Here is a 13,891-nt window from a genome sequence, read left to right as displayed (position 1 = left end):
TAAAAAAATAAAAAAAAAATAACCGTTCGGCCTGGAACTTCCGTTCGGGGTCCTTTCGAAGATAACGTCACACTTCGCTAACTCGACTTGGACAAACTACGTAGCGTCGAGATCTGCTTGGGCTCCACAATTTTTCCTTTCACGTTCCCTTTGGTAACCTAAAGTTATTTCCCTCATAAATTGTGTCTAAAAATGTTCTTTGCAATCCGCGTGTAATTCCAGTTTAAGTTCAGCCGGCTAAATGTTGTTCTTCCGGGTCCGTTCTGCCAATAATAAAGCAGTGGGCGCACGGATTAAAAACACTTTAAGCGAACATGCATTTAATAAAAATTATAAGAATAATAAAGGCACGTTTGTTTACAACAGACTTCATAAAATTTTATTTTATGGTTGTATCGTATTTTGTCCAGACCAATCACTATCTGACACGTCAGCATTAGTCCCAGGACCCCAAACGGAAGTTACAGACCGAACGGTTATGGTACCTACACCGGTTCAAAACAAACTAGCTGCTCGTTTGGTTCCTTATGACTTCAAATGCGTTGTTGTGATACACGATTCGTGAGCGAGTTATAATCAATAGTCCGGTGAGTCTATTTTTTTTTGTCATGTATATTATTTCTACAACATGAGGAGCCAGTTTAGCTCGTGCTGGTTTGCGGCGCCTTCCATCCGTGAAACCTGGGTTCGACTCCGGGCTGCTCCCTGTTCCCTTCTCTACCTCTGCCGGTTCCAAGCCCGGTTTGAGAAGGTTGCGTCAGGAAGGGCATCCGGCGTAAAACATTGCCAAATTTACCATGCGACTTGTTCGCTGTGGCGACCCCTGATGGGAGAAGCCGAAAGTGGAAGATTATTTCTACAACATGCAACGAGTCTATGGTAATGAGTTATTTTTGTTAAAGCTAGCTACAGCTAACAGGTAAAGTTGGTGTTTCTTCTCAGAGGCGTTTGTTTGCTACTTTGTTCAACTTTGACGCTTTATTAAGACAGTGGACCATATCACGAAAGGGTTTGTTGTTGAATCACAAAATTATACGTGTGAATTTGCCAAGAATCGCTCACTGATCGTGCAAAGCTACCGGTGTTGTACTGTTTTGCGCATGTTTGCAGTACTTTAGTTTACTTTATGATCGGAATGGATGGTATGTAGATATCTTAGAAGGAAGTGCTCCCACTGCGGTGACGCAGTTTTAGGTTGGAAATTCTAAGAGGTTTTATATATGAAATGTGGTCATTTTTTCAATAGCTCCCAAACCACCTAACCCAAAGACATGAAACCTATGACGAATTGTGGCACGTACCCACATCAGACACATCACTTTATTTTGCAATAGGTTTCATCTCTTTGGGTCATGTGGTTTGGGAGCTATCGAAAAAAATATGTAATTCATATGCAAACTTCTGGAATTTTAATAGAAAAATTCATATATATTTTGCATCAGCTACAATTGCAAAATAAAGTGGTGTGTCTGATGTGGGGGTGTCAATACCATAATTCAGCATAGGTGTCATCTTTTTGGGTCAGGTGGTTTGGGAGCTATTGCAAAAAATTACCAGATTTCATATGCAAACCTTCGGAATTTTAATATAAAAATTCCCATAAAATGTTTGTGGTGTATGTTGGAGCCATAATTTGGCATATATTTGCAATCATAAGGTCACATGGTTTGGAAGCTATTGAAAAAAAGCAGACTGCTTACTTCAAAGAAAAATTCTAAGTAAAATATTGAGCATCTACTATTGCAAAACCTCTCATTAAAACATTGCAAAATAAATAAAAATGTTTAGACACAACATGAGGAAATGTTTCATTGTACTTTATTTTATTTTTGCAAAGCATTTAGTCCCGGGTTTGATCTAAAATCTTCTCCATCTCATGCACTTGTTAATTTGTTGACGGCCCCTAAGAGACCCCACTGGAAATTCGCGCTGAATGTCTGTTGAATAGCCAACCTAAAACTAACGTCACCGCGGTAGTGCTCCCTCAAAGATTAAAGCAACAATAGCAGTTTTAATTTTTTTAGATTCTGATCATATTTCATGTCTTTTGAAAAACTAGAACCTATGAGTTTGAATGGATTTAATGTAGGGTAAATTAACCTATTTCATTTAGAGATCTTTAGGATTATCACATCTGTCTGTTACTTGATCAATATAAGTACTTCCCCTATTTTTTTCAGCATTCCCGTGTATCCATGGAGACACCAGAGCCAGGCCCAGCAGATGGAGAAGAGCGCCCAGTTGAGCTTCGACCCCGGACACGCTCCAACCCCGAGGGTGCTGAGGACCGCCGCAGCAGCACGGGCAGCCTTGGGGGCAACGGCAACCAAAGCATGTCCCAGTCTGCCGTGGGTAGCCGTGTAGAGGGGGAGGGAGAGGCTTCCACCAGCGACAGTCCTCCCAGCTCGGTCACCACCACAGTTTCAGTGGCTGCAGCTCAGAGTGGAGCTCCTGCTGCTTCAGGTGTGGCAGCAGCGGCCAGCACTGCAGCACAACTGTCAACGTCAGTTGTTTCAGCTAAAGACAGGCCAAAGCCCCCACCACAACAGCCAGCACTAACAATGTCCAGCCCTCCACCTGCCGAGTACCAACTCAGACTTCCTCGTGCAAACTGCCCAGAGAAAGTGGTTGGTGGTCTTTTTTTTTTCATTGAGGAAGTTTCACAAAAGCTAAACATTGAATTTACTTTTCTAATTGCCTTCCTCATCTGGTTTTGTCTTTCTCTTTGCAGATTATCTGTTTAGATCTCTCTGAAGAGATGTCCCTACCAAAGCTGGAGTCTTTTAATGGGTATTTGATCATTTTTCACGTCTTTACTGCTTATGCTTCTGTGTTTTATATCTGTGCTTGATTTGAATTTCTTTACATTTAGATCTAAAACAAACGCTTTGAACATATCACAGAAGATGATCGAGATGTTTGTGAGAACAAAACATAAGATTGACAAACGACATGAATTTGCACTTGTCGTCATCAATGATGATGCCCTCTGGGTGAGCACAGTAAACATTAATACATGGGGTTTTCATGATGTTAAATATAATGAGTTTGTTTCTCAGCTGTCAGGCTTCACCTCTGATCCCAGAGAGCTTTGCAGTTGTCTGTACGACCTGGAGACCAATGTGTGCGAGTCCTTCAGTATCCTTTCTGCTTATTCAAATTATTTAGAAAAAGTTATTTTAGTTGACAAAATAGTAAATTTGATTTTTTTGTGTGCAGTTTTATCCTTTACTGTTGATTTTTAGACCTAGAAGATCTCCTCAATGTCATGTAAGTAACCAGAGACAAAATCCTGCTACATTTTTTTACATGAGCACATACAGTAGAAGCAAGATGTTTCATCTCCAATATTTGTGCTGTCTGTGTGCCTCTTCAGTCGTCAGAAGATCGAGTTGCCGTTGGTGGAAAATGTTCAGACCATTCCACCGCCGTATGTTGTGCGGACTCTGCTCATCTACAGTCGACATGCGGGGCCACTACAGCTCAACCTCCCCGAAGCCGTCAGTGTACGTAACACATTCTAGTTCATCTGCAGAAATATTCTTTTTTTTCAAAGCTCCTGAGTGAAAAGTCGCCTTATTGAGAAGTAATTTGGTGTTAGTGAGGGCTGTGTTTTTGTCATTTACATTTTCTTGTGTTTTGCTCCAGAAAATGCTGCAGTCTCCTTATTTTTTCTTCGACGTGGTCTATTTACACAACGGGGTGGATGAACAAAGCGAGGAGACCAGCTGGAGGGTGAGTGGAGCTCAAAGATTTGAACTCTGTTCTGTTTTACAGTAAAGCCCACACTCAAAGCACACGGCCATGGTTTGCAGCACATACAGAACAGTTTTCCTTTCACTGCTATGTCCCAGAAGTGCAGCAGCTTCAAATACTTTGCCAGAGCTCTGTTACTTCACATGTAGTCTTTTATTTTGAAAATCAAATTGGTTCTCTTCTTTAATACCACTCTTTTGTACAAAGACTTCCTGTCTGGATGCTTGCACTGCTCCTCAGTCTGTTGCTTCGTCCTGCAATCGTCCTTTGTGCCTGGGCTTCCACTTGTATTTTATTTTGTAGATTTGAGTGAGCATGACAGCTTTTAATATGACAATTCACTTAAAGCAGTGGTCAGACTAGTATGTAAATGCTTATATAAATATAGAATATAAAAAAATAAATACTAGATTTTACACTCATTTTGTCATGTTCAAATTCAAAAGTAAAAGGAGAAAAGGAATTCAACTTATTAAAATAAAGCAGGAGGATTTTATTTTGACACAGGGTGCATTTTATTTTGAAAGAAACTTGGATGTGCTGCCGACAAAGTAAAAAAAAAAGATATTTATAGAAAAAATTACCCTTGTCAAAATTACAGTGTTGTAAGTATTTAACGCTACTTGTTATAAATAATTGGCTTAATGGCCAATTTTTTTAGAAAAAAAGTCAGACCCCTGACTTGGGCAATGGACTGATTATTTTTATTGCAAACATGGGTCATGTGTTTGTTTCAAATAAACAAAACAAATTTACCTTTTTTTATTACCAGCATTTATTAATTTTATTTTCTGAAATCTCTCAAAATTCAGGAAACTTTTATCAGTTACAGTTGTCTTTGACTCACTCAACATGTCTTGTTTCTCCAGGACAACTACTCCTCCTTCTGTAACCTGGACTCAAAGGGCACGTGTTATCGCTATGAGGTTTCACTCAGCGGACCTGCCATAGAGCTGCACAATTGCATGGCCAAACTGCTGGCTCACCCTTTACAGAGACCTTTCCAGAGTCATGCGTCCTACAGCCTGTTGGAGGACGATGACCCCGAGGATACTGAAGCCACGGTCTAAAAAGGGACAAGTGCAAAAACATACACACACTTTTTAGTTTTCTTTTTTTTTTTTATTAAAGGCCTTTTTTCATCAAATGAATCACTTCTAATACTTGTATAGATACGATCCTGATTACATTCTTTTATTTTTAACTTTCCCCTTGGTTACCTTTTCACATTTCCTTCCTGCCTGTTTGTTTTATGAGGGTTTGTTTCATTTTTGGACATTGAGTCACAGACAGTGAAAGAATGTACCTGTTGAAGCTTCTCCTCGATGGTGACCTGTGGGTGGTTCCCCAGCAGTCTAGCTGCACTAAACCCAATGTACAGACACTTTTTTTTATGTTTCTGAGTATTAAAACAAGCAATGGAAAATGTGATGACTGAGTGTTTGATGTGTTCTGAGGGGTTTTGTCAGGAGGTGGCAGCAAATTCCCTCCTGAGGATCCAAGTTTTGTTTTGAATCTTCTACCAACTTTAGTTGAAAGTTTTAGCTTTACAACAGCTGGTATGATTCTTTCTTACAGGTTACAGTTGTTGTTCCTTATTTGCAGAGCAAACATCATGTAATAAACGACATATCATATAAATAATGAATATTACTTCACTGGTAAAGACAACTTCCTGTCTGGTTGGTTATCTTTGAAGGTGCCATTCTTCTACCTTCTAGGCTCCTGCTTCCAGATCTTATCTGATGTCTCGCTCCTGACCCCTTCTTTCTTCTGTCACTCCAACATTACTTTATAAGTCAGCTATTTTCAAATGAGGTCGGGTTGTCAGGGAGACAATGGGGGAGCAGGAAAGCCCCAAGCTCAGAGGACCTTTACCCTTTCACACCCTTCCCCAGCAGTCCCCCCCGGTCCTCACGTCATCAGAGATAACAGTAGAGGGGGGGACCCTGAGTCTCTGCGTTGTAGGGCGAATTTGTTATTCCCTCATTCCTGAGGAATGACAGGTCCCTATTGTTTTCATCCTCTCAGTCCTTCACTGCCATGACTCCTTTCCGTACCTCCACCAGACAGGATGTGGTGGAGAACTTTTTTCTGTTACTATTTGGCATTTTCTGCTTTACTCCCTATGTTGAACATTGTTCAAGCACCACTGGGGAATTTCAAAACGGAGTATATTTAAAGGTGGCCCTCTATTTAAAGGTGGTGCTGGTTGCAAATGTTTTTTTTTTCCTGATACATCTCATCTATAGGAGTGGAAAGTAACAAACTATCCAATGTCGTTTCAGTCATCAAGTCTAATGTGTCACAAAATGCAATCTATATGACCTGATTCATTGTATTTGCTGATGAAGGAGCTCAATGACGATAAGGATTAATATTATTCAGCAAAGTAGATTTATTATTGTGCGAGATGATGCTTAGTTCCATAATATATTGATGGGTTTTATTTTCTTAGTTATACTCCAACAGTATAGGAAAAAAAAATAAAAACTGTAAACTAAAAGTGTTTAGTAGGAAAAAAAATAGTTTTTTGATGAGGTTAATTTGTTTTGGTCACTACTCTTCCAGCATGTAAGAGATTTTCACAAGACCCTTTTTGCAAGCCACATCAAGTCCCAAACTTCAAAATTAAATAAAAACTAAAAAAAAAATCACAAATTGTCATCAGTCTATCATAAATACGTTGTGGGGGCCACAATAACAGTTAGGGCAAAAGTATGTGCCCCTGCTTACTGCAGTGCTCCGAAGCTATAAAGTAAGTATAACTAACCCTAATGCTATCTTAGATGACCCCACCCTTAGATTGAGGTGTTCTTCCTACCATGACAAAGGTGGATAAAGATTTCATGTAATCCATGGACACCAGTGAAGATCACAAATCATTGAAGAAAAAAGGTTCAGTGCACTGTCTAGTCGGTCTAGATGACCCAACTCCCAATGTTAAAGTGCCTAGGATAGCACAAGGCTTACATGAAATTGTAAGTAAAGTCTGCATGCGAAATTTTAGTGCAACTCAAGACCCAGTCTCAGGTCCAAAACCCCATTACTGATGGGTCTGAGAAAATAAGAAATCTTTACAAACACAAACATAGAAGTTTTTCCACTTAAAAGATTTCAGCATCACTTGTTTTCATCTGCAAGTACATCAGTTTATCACAAGGATGTTTTGATAATTTTTTATTAGACATTATTTAACTAAAAGACCCCATAATGACAGCAAATGCAGTATTTTAAAGTTTTTTTTCATTCATATGCACCTAAATTAGCCATATCCTTATAAATGCTTTGATGTGAAGCCAGATTGTCCTTCATCTCACGTCTTCAAGCAATTCTGTGTTCCTCCACTTTGGTTTTTTATTAAAGATTTTTTTAGACATTTTTGCAAAGGCACAGATCATCAGAATGGACTTAGGGCAGTTTATGTAAATAATATTGATAATCCCAAATGAGATCCTGAGTGAAGCCATCAACCTGAATGTATGTTTTTAAATCACCATTGCAGCACAAACGATAAGAAATAAAGGATGCTATCATGATTTTACAAATTTAGTTTAAAAAATGGGTCGGTTAGTTCAAAAGGGGCCCAAGTCCAAGAGTTTTTTTTTTTCCAGGAAATGATCTTAAATGCATACCTTAAAGGGAGGCTGCACCAAATGATTAATACTTTACCCAGATTTAGCACCAGTTCATAGCTTACAAATGCTATAATATGAGGCACCTCACTTTTATAATTTCAGAGGACTAGCAAACTAAAGTCTCTGGACTTAGGCCCTTCTTGAATTAAACACCGGCGCTGCCATATTGGATAACTAGTGCTGCCATCTATGGGATAAAGCAAAACCCATGCAAGAGAGGCCCAAGTGCAGGAATTTGCAGTAATGAATTTAAATGTCAAGCATAGTCAATACATTACAACAGACTTGGGACGTTTTTTAACGTAATCAGATAGCTTTTCCCTTGAAGACCATTGAACATGTAATATCTCTATTTTGAAAAATTGTGGACTTGGGCCCCTTTTGAACTAACCGATTCAATTGCAATTAATAAATAAGATCAGGGAAACTAAAACTTTGCAATTAAGTAGGAAGTAATTGTAGAATATTATCTCAAATGTGTTATTTTTAACTAAAAACTGTCTACCAGTAGAATTTTGTTTGTTTTGTAACTTGTTTAAAATCCCTTTGAGTGAGGCATCCGTTCACTCTCACAGTCTGCTCCTTTTAGTTTGAAGTCAAATTCACAAGAAACTTGGACAACTTTGATTGGAAAACACAGCAGACAAAAGGAAAAAACTGACAAAAAATGGAAAATTTCTGAACTTCTGCATTAGGAGGTGGTACTGTGTCAGGGAGTAGAGGGGAGGGCCAGGATGGACTGGAAGTCAGCCTCCAGCACCCTTTATAAACACAAGCCCTTTCACACATCACAGGGTCACCATTTCTGACTGAAAATGTCCATCATTGGAGCACAAATTTAGAAAAATTGAGGAGTAACATTTTTTTTCCTTCTTTCATCCGAAACAAAGAGACTCTGCCTCTGTGCTGCAGAAAATATCTGACAGTCATCCTTGTGGATTTTTTAAAACATTTTTTTGCCATAACTTTTCTGCTGAGCTTATTGAAAATCAGCTGCAGCCATTTCTCCTCCACCTGCCATGTACAGCTCTAGCTACCCCCGGGCCAAACTGGGCCCGTTTGAGGCAAGGGAGCCCCTGCGCAAAACCAAAGGAAAGAGCTGCAGCTACTACATGAGGATCGTTTTCTTCTTTTCATCTCTCATCCAGTCACTCATTATTGTCAGCCTGGTGCTCTTCCTCATTTACGGACAACCAGAGAAGTCTGCAGAAGAGAAGAGGGTCCAGGTCTGTGGTTTCATTCAGTTTAGCTACCGGTATTTAGTTCATGCCACATTAATTTTTAATGATATTTCTATTGGGACAAAAACTTCTTCAGCAAAAATGATCTCCTTTGTGTAAAAACCACTTTAAATAGAATAATTGTCCCTGGATTAAATGCAGGAAAATCTAATATGGCTTATAACTTTGGTTTGAGGGGGAATGCAGAGATACAGAGATGCTGATGATGCTCTGTGTGTTGTAAAGGAGCTGGAGCTGGGATTCAACAAGCTGAGTGACAATAATGTGAATCTGAGAAAAGAGAAAGGCGAGCTGGGAAGTCAGCTGAGAGCTTGCACAGCTGAGAAAGCCGCTTTGGTGAAGGAAATTGAGAGGCTGAACAGGACAGAACAGTTCCTCAGAGGGAGACTTGTGAGTGGCCATCATAAATCAGGAAAATGTGCACTTTCACTGTGTTATGACGCATTTACAACACAATATTTTTTCTGTATTTAAAGCTTTCCTGTGAGAGATCCGCCCTTACAAAGACCCCGCAGCAACGATGTCCAATTGTGCCCAACCATACTCCTTCAGTCAATTCTAACAGTAAGAGTCACATAAAAAAACACTTTAATATGAAAAAAATGTGTCCACTTTACATTTTAAACTTCAACAGATAAGAGCAAGAAAAGATAATATCATCAAGTTCAATTCTTCTTTACTTGTAATTATAAAGACAACATCTCTGAAACCGAAAGTGGGAGTGATCATATATGAAGTTTAATCATAAGATCAGAAGAAGACGTGACTAAAGTTAAGATTTTTTGTCAATTTGAGCAAGCTCCTCATACCAGTTGTCTAGCTTTAACATGTAATAGTTTAAATTTGTGTTGCATTCACAAATTGTGGTATATCGATAAGTATAATAAACTGATTTAGTGGTGCATGATGACATTTGCTTGGTTTACCTGTACTGACAGTTTTCCTCTGAATTCTGCAGATGAATTGAAGTCTCTGCAGAGCATTATCAATCAGCAGAACGCTAAGATAGACCTCATAAACTCAAACTTCACTCAGGCTGTTCAGTATCTGAGTCAGGAGAGAGACAACGCCCTCAGGGACAGGGACCTACAACTCCAGGAGGCCATCAGGCTGCGAAAAGACAACACCCTCCTGAAGGAGCAGCTCAACGAGTACACCAGGTATCATCAAGTTGGCTTTATTCATTGCCATCCGAGAGCCAAAATGCATACGTGACCTACATTCACAAGTTTTTCTTTCACACCCTTTTAACTAGGAAGTGCAAAGAGGACTTTGCAAGTTCTCTGGACGGGATCCAGACAGTGACCAGGGATTTCCTGGATCGGATCAACGGTCTGTTTCCCCACCATCAGACCTTCCACCTCACCTGTGAAAGCCAGCGGTTGGAAATGGAAAAGATTAAAAGCAGCTGCACAAACCTGTCCAGAGATGTCGAGAACAAGTTCCAGATGTATCTGGACAATGTCGGCAAGAAGGTTTGGGAATGCAAAACATTTGTGTGTGTGTGGGGGTGAACCCTGTGGAGAAAGAAACATCTTTTAATTGGAATCCACATGACCAGGAAGTATTCCAGAATCAAAACAGGATCAACTTCAAGTAATGGAAAAATATAAAGTAAATAGTCTTCTTGTGTGTGACCTGGGTAATAACCTTTTGTCACTATTCATCTAACTATAAAAGCTAATTAGTTGTATTGAAGAAAAAAGCAATAGATTTGAAATTCATTTTATACTAAAAAGTGGTTTTAGACAAATGTGTAATTTTTTTTCTAAATCAGAGGTCACACTTCTGCCCTTCATAAATGCACCTTGAATCATTTTTCATAAAGCAAGTGAGAGGGGAAGCCATTTATTGGTGCGAGGAAGTGTAATCACAACATCGTTCCTGTTGAATCTCGCTAAAGAGACACACGTCCTGAGAGGTGAGCTGGGGGTCAAAGCAGAGGTGAAGCATGTGGCTCAGCTGATAAAAGAGCTCAACTGTCAGCAAAACCGTATTTTCACCAACAAAGGAGCAATAAACTAACAATGACATCTTCTACTAAAGGAATTAATCAAATAGTTTTCCTCTAGTGGCAAACATAGCTGTTTGGTAACTGAAGTGTAAGTTAAAGAACATTTATTCTTATCTGTGCAAGGAGCTCAGTTGGACATGCTCCTTAACACTTATAAATATTAGAAGTTACAAGTACTTAAATTTAAACACTAACTTTTATGCATAATGCCTACCACGAGAGTCAAGCCTCACTTAAAAAGTTTTCCAACACAATCTAAAGTAAAAACTGTGGCCATATTTTGCCGTTTTGACCACACGTTTCTTTTGAAACTACAATTATGTGAACAATCCTTTCCAGGAATTTCCTGAACAGATAACAGCATCACATCAGCTGCACTGCATTCTCTTATCAGTGACGCAGAGGAAAGTGAATGCATCATTCAGACTTATAGAGTTCGATTAGACGTGAACACTGCACCTCTAGCTTCCTGCTGCAGATTCTAAAGGTGTGAAAGCCTCCTTTATAAAGAAATGTATTACTTTTTTATCTTTGTTTTTCTTGTAGGTGGCTGAGATTCAAGCCCTGTCCAGTCAGAAAGAGGTGCTGAGCAGACATTTGTCCACTGAGTTGCAGCAGTGTGAGGATAAGAAGAAAGATGCAATCACCATGGCAACCAGGGAGTTAGAACTCAAGCAAAAGGCTCATGATGACCAGGTTCATAGTGTTTGAAGGCACATTATTTTTTTCTTTTGATTGTAGACTGCAGTTGTTTAAAACTAATGTACAATTTGTTAGGTGGAGAAATTACTGATTGAGCAAAATCAACTGAGAGAGCAGAAGAAACTCCAAGAGGAGAAGGTGGCCCTGAAAGACAGAGAGATTCTGGATCTGCAGACGAGGCTGTCGAACAGCAAGGTACAAGTGCATGCATGCAGTCAAAATGACCAAAGGAAATTGGTTCAAACCACCAAGACTATGACAGGAAGGATTGATCAGAAGAATAACAGATTACATTTTTTTAGATGTAGAAAGTTGTCAGAGTCAGAAAAGCTGAAAACATAACATCCTTTTGCTTTGCAGGGGGTTCCTTCTAGAACTGGTGTCCCTAACGGAGCTGCACAGACGGGTGGGCAACCTCCTGCAAACTTCTCCTTCAGTGGTAACCAGGGATATGGCATCAACAAAACTCCCACAGTAAGATTTAAACAATCATCAGAAAGCCTTAACGCTTAATTCAGATTAGGTTAGATAGACTTTAGTAATCCCACGATGGGGAAAATCTTTTTGTCTGTGGCAGCAGACAAAGACAGTCAAATCAGCAAAAGTGACATTCAAGCCAAAGTAAAGTGACCAGTAAAACTCAGTGATAGCAAAAGCTTAAATTGATGACTAGTTTGTGCTAAAGAATGAGTGTTATATTATAATTCATGCTTAGAAATTCACTTCCAAATTATTTCATGAACACTTTTCTGGCACCCAATTCAACAACACCCTCCCCAATAGAAGAAATATTAACTTGTGAGGTAACATTGTGAGCAATGTTCCTTCCTGACAGCCCAAAATAACACATTCCAAACTGACTTTTTGTAATATTGTCAAAACATTGATGTCAGAAACATGATTATTATGTAACTTTTGTCAATGCTTTGTCTTTCAGGTGGGTTAAAATAAACCAGTCGTCCGCCCACTTTCCGCATCTGCCTGTTACCAAACAAACGTCAGCCTGCAACACGTTCAAAACACATTTCCCAGTATGAAACTCCTCAGTACTACCTGTAAATAGTTTGCTTCCATACTAACGTAAATTAATTTTTTGGATCATCTCTGCTTGTAAAATCCTTTCTGTTGTGTTTGTGGTTTAGCTGTGAAGTGTCTTTAAAGTATCTTTAAACTCAGGCTAAGATGACGATGTAAATATTTTCAGGTGTCACTCATCCTCTATTGTGTATTGGATGTAAGGTTTACTCTCAATAAAAACAAAAAACCAGCATCTTCTCTGTCATTTTACATATATTTCCAGTACACCACCAACATCCTTACATCTGCAGTAATGAGGTGTCCTGAAAACCATGGGTCAAAAGCATAAAATGTAAATGTCCAGCTCATCTGGGTTAGAAACTGGTGAACTATGTGAGAATGAGGATGCTAACGTTCATTTTTATGGGATATTTTACAAGAACAGAGCTATTATAGGAACTCTCCTTAATCTTTACGGCTTCCTTTTCCTTTTAGAAGCCTGTGGTAAAACGCATGTATAGCTGTGTGACTGGAAACAGCTGCCATGGTTATTTTGGGTCTATTTTGAACCAAAATACTTCGACACAATGCAAACAATTAAAAAATTGGGAAGAACATAAGGTACATTTTCCATGTACAAAATGTGCGACACAAAAATCTATTTTTACATTTTGAGTTAATGTTTCAAACTTAGCATAAAGATTTGTAAATTTCTGTTTCTGCAAGCTATTCAAGTTATTTCTGAGTTTTTTTATAGTTTTTTTATTAAATCAAGGACAAGTTTTGCTTAATCCATGTGAAAGTATTGGATTTGAAATTGTTTTTATAAATAACAAAACTTGAGGACATGAATTAGAAATGACAGTATTTCTATTATGTCATAATCTTAAAATGCAGACGTTTATTAAAAACCTTTACAGAGCTGAGGTAGATTTTTACAATTTTGATAGCTCTAATGTGCCTCCAGTTCTTGTTTTTAGATCCAGAGTAATAGTCTTTATAACAGATCCCAATACATAAATGTGAATTTTTTATGTATTTTGTGTTTCTGCTGCATCAGAAACACAGACCAAAGGTTTGGAAACACCTTCTCATTCAAAGAGTTTTCTTTATTTTCACGACTATGAAAATTGTAGAGTCACACTGAAGGCATCAAAACAATGAATTAACACATGTGGAGTTATATACTTGACAAAAAAGTGTGAAGCAACTGAAAATCATATGTAGGTACTTCATAGTCACCTTTTGATTTGATTACTGCTTTTCACACTCTTGGCATTCTCTTGATGAGCTTCAAGGGGTAGTCACCTGAAATGTTTTTCACTTCACAGGTGTGCCCTGTCAGGTGTAACCCTTGTGCTATCCTAGGCACTTTAACATTAGGAGTTGGGTCATCTAGACCCATTAACAGTGCGCTGAACCTTTTTTCTTCAATGATTTGTGAACCTCACTGGTGTCCATGGATTACATGAAATCTTTCCACCTTTATCCACCTTTGTCGTGGTAGAGAGAACACGTCAATG

General features: G+C 38.8%; 2 protein-coding genes across 5 annotated transcripts; both read left to right on the top strand.

The window, feature by feature from the left end:
- The first annotated feature begins 31 nt into the window (after positions 1 to 31).
- Positions 32 to 5,187, top strand: babam1 (BRISC and BRCA1 A complex member 1). 4 transcript variants are annotated; one of them, XM_023954280.1, is made up of 9 exons: positions 32 to 153; positions 2,181 to 2,627; positions 2,732 to 2,790; positions 2,873 to 2,993; positions 3,060 to 3,138; positions 3,246 to 3,270; positions 3,377 to 3,506; positions 3,649 to 3,735; positions 4,626 to 5,187. In XM_023954280.1, the coding sequence occupies exons 2-9, from the start codon at positions 2,196 to 2,198 to the stop codon at positions 4,824 to 4,826; spliced, it is 1,134 nt and encodes a 377-aa protein (XP_023810048.1). In that variant the 5' UTR covers positions 32 to 153; positions 2,181 to 2,195; the 3' UTR covers positions 4,827 to 5,187. The 4 variants fall into 4 exon arrangements, with proteins under 4 accessions (XP_023810048.1, XP_023810047.1, XP_023810046.1 ...); XM_023954279.1 differs by lacking the exon at positions 32 to 153 and adding an exon at positions 436 to 587; XM_023954278.1 differs by lacking the exon at positions 32 to 153 and adding an exon at positions 630 to 879.
- A 2,978-nt stretch (positions 5,188 to 8,165) lies between these two features.
- plvap (plasmalemma vesicle associated protein) lies at positions 8,166 to 12,621 on the top strand. Its single transcript, XM_023954277.1, has 9 exons — positions 8,166 to 8,620; positions 8,861 to 9,025; positions 9,112 to 9,199; positions 9,594 to 9,795; positions 9,891 to 10,110; positions 11,196 to 11,345; positions 11,427 to 11,546; positions 11,712 to 11,825; positions 12,289 to 12,621. Exons 1-9 carry the CDS (start codon positions 8,414 to 8,416, stop codon positions 12,295 to 12,297), a joined length of 1,275 nt encoding a protein of 424 aa, XP_023810045.1. The 5' UTR covers positions 8,166 to 8,413; the 3' UTR covers positions 12,298 to 12,621.
- The last annotated feature ends 1,270 nt before the right edge of the window (positions 12,622 to 13,891 follow it).

The sequence above is a fragment of the Oryzias latipes genome, chromosome 4 (genome assembly GCF_002234675.1).
Source record: "Oryzias latipes chromosome 4, ASM223467v1".
NCBI lineage: Eukaryota > Metazoa > Chordata > Actinopteri > Beloniformes > Adrianichthyidae > Oryzias > Oryzias latipes.
The sequence above is the reverse complement of the archived record's forward strand: the minus strand, read 5'-3'. Positions and strand labels throughout refer to the sequence as shown.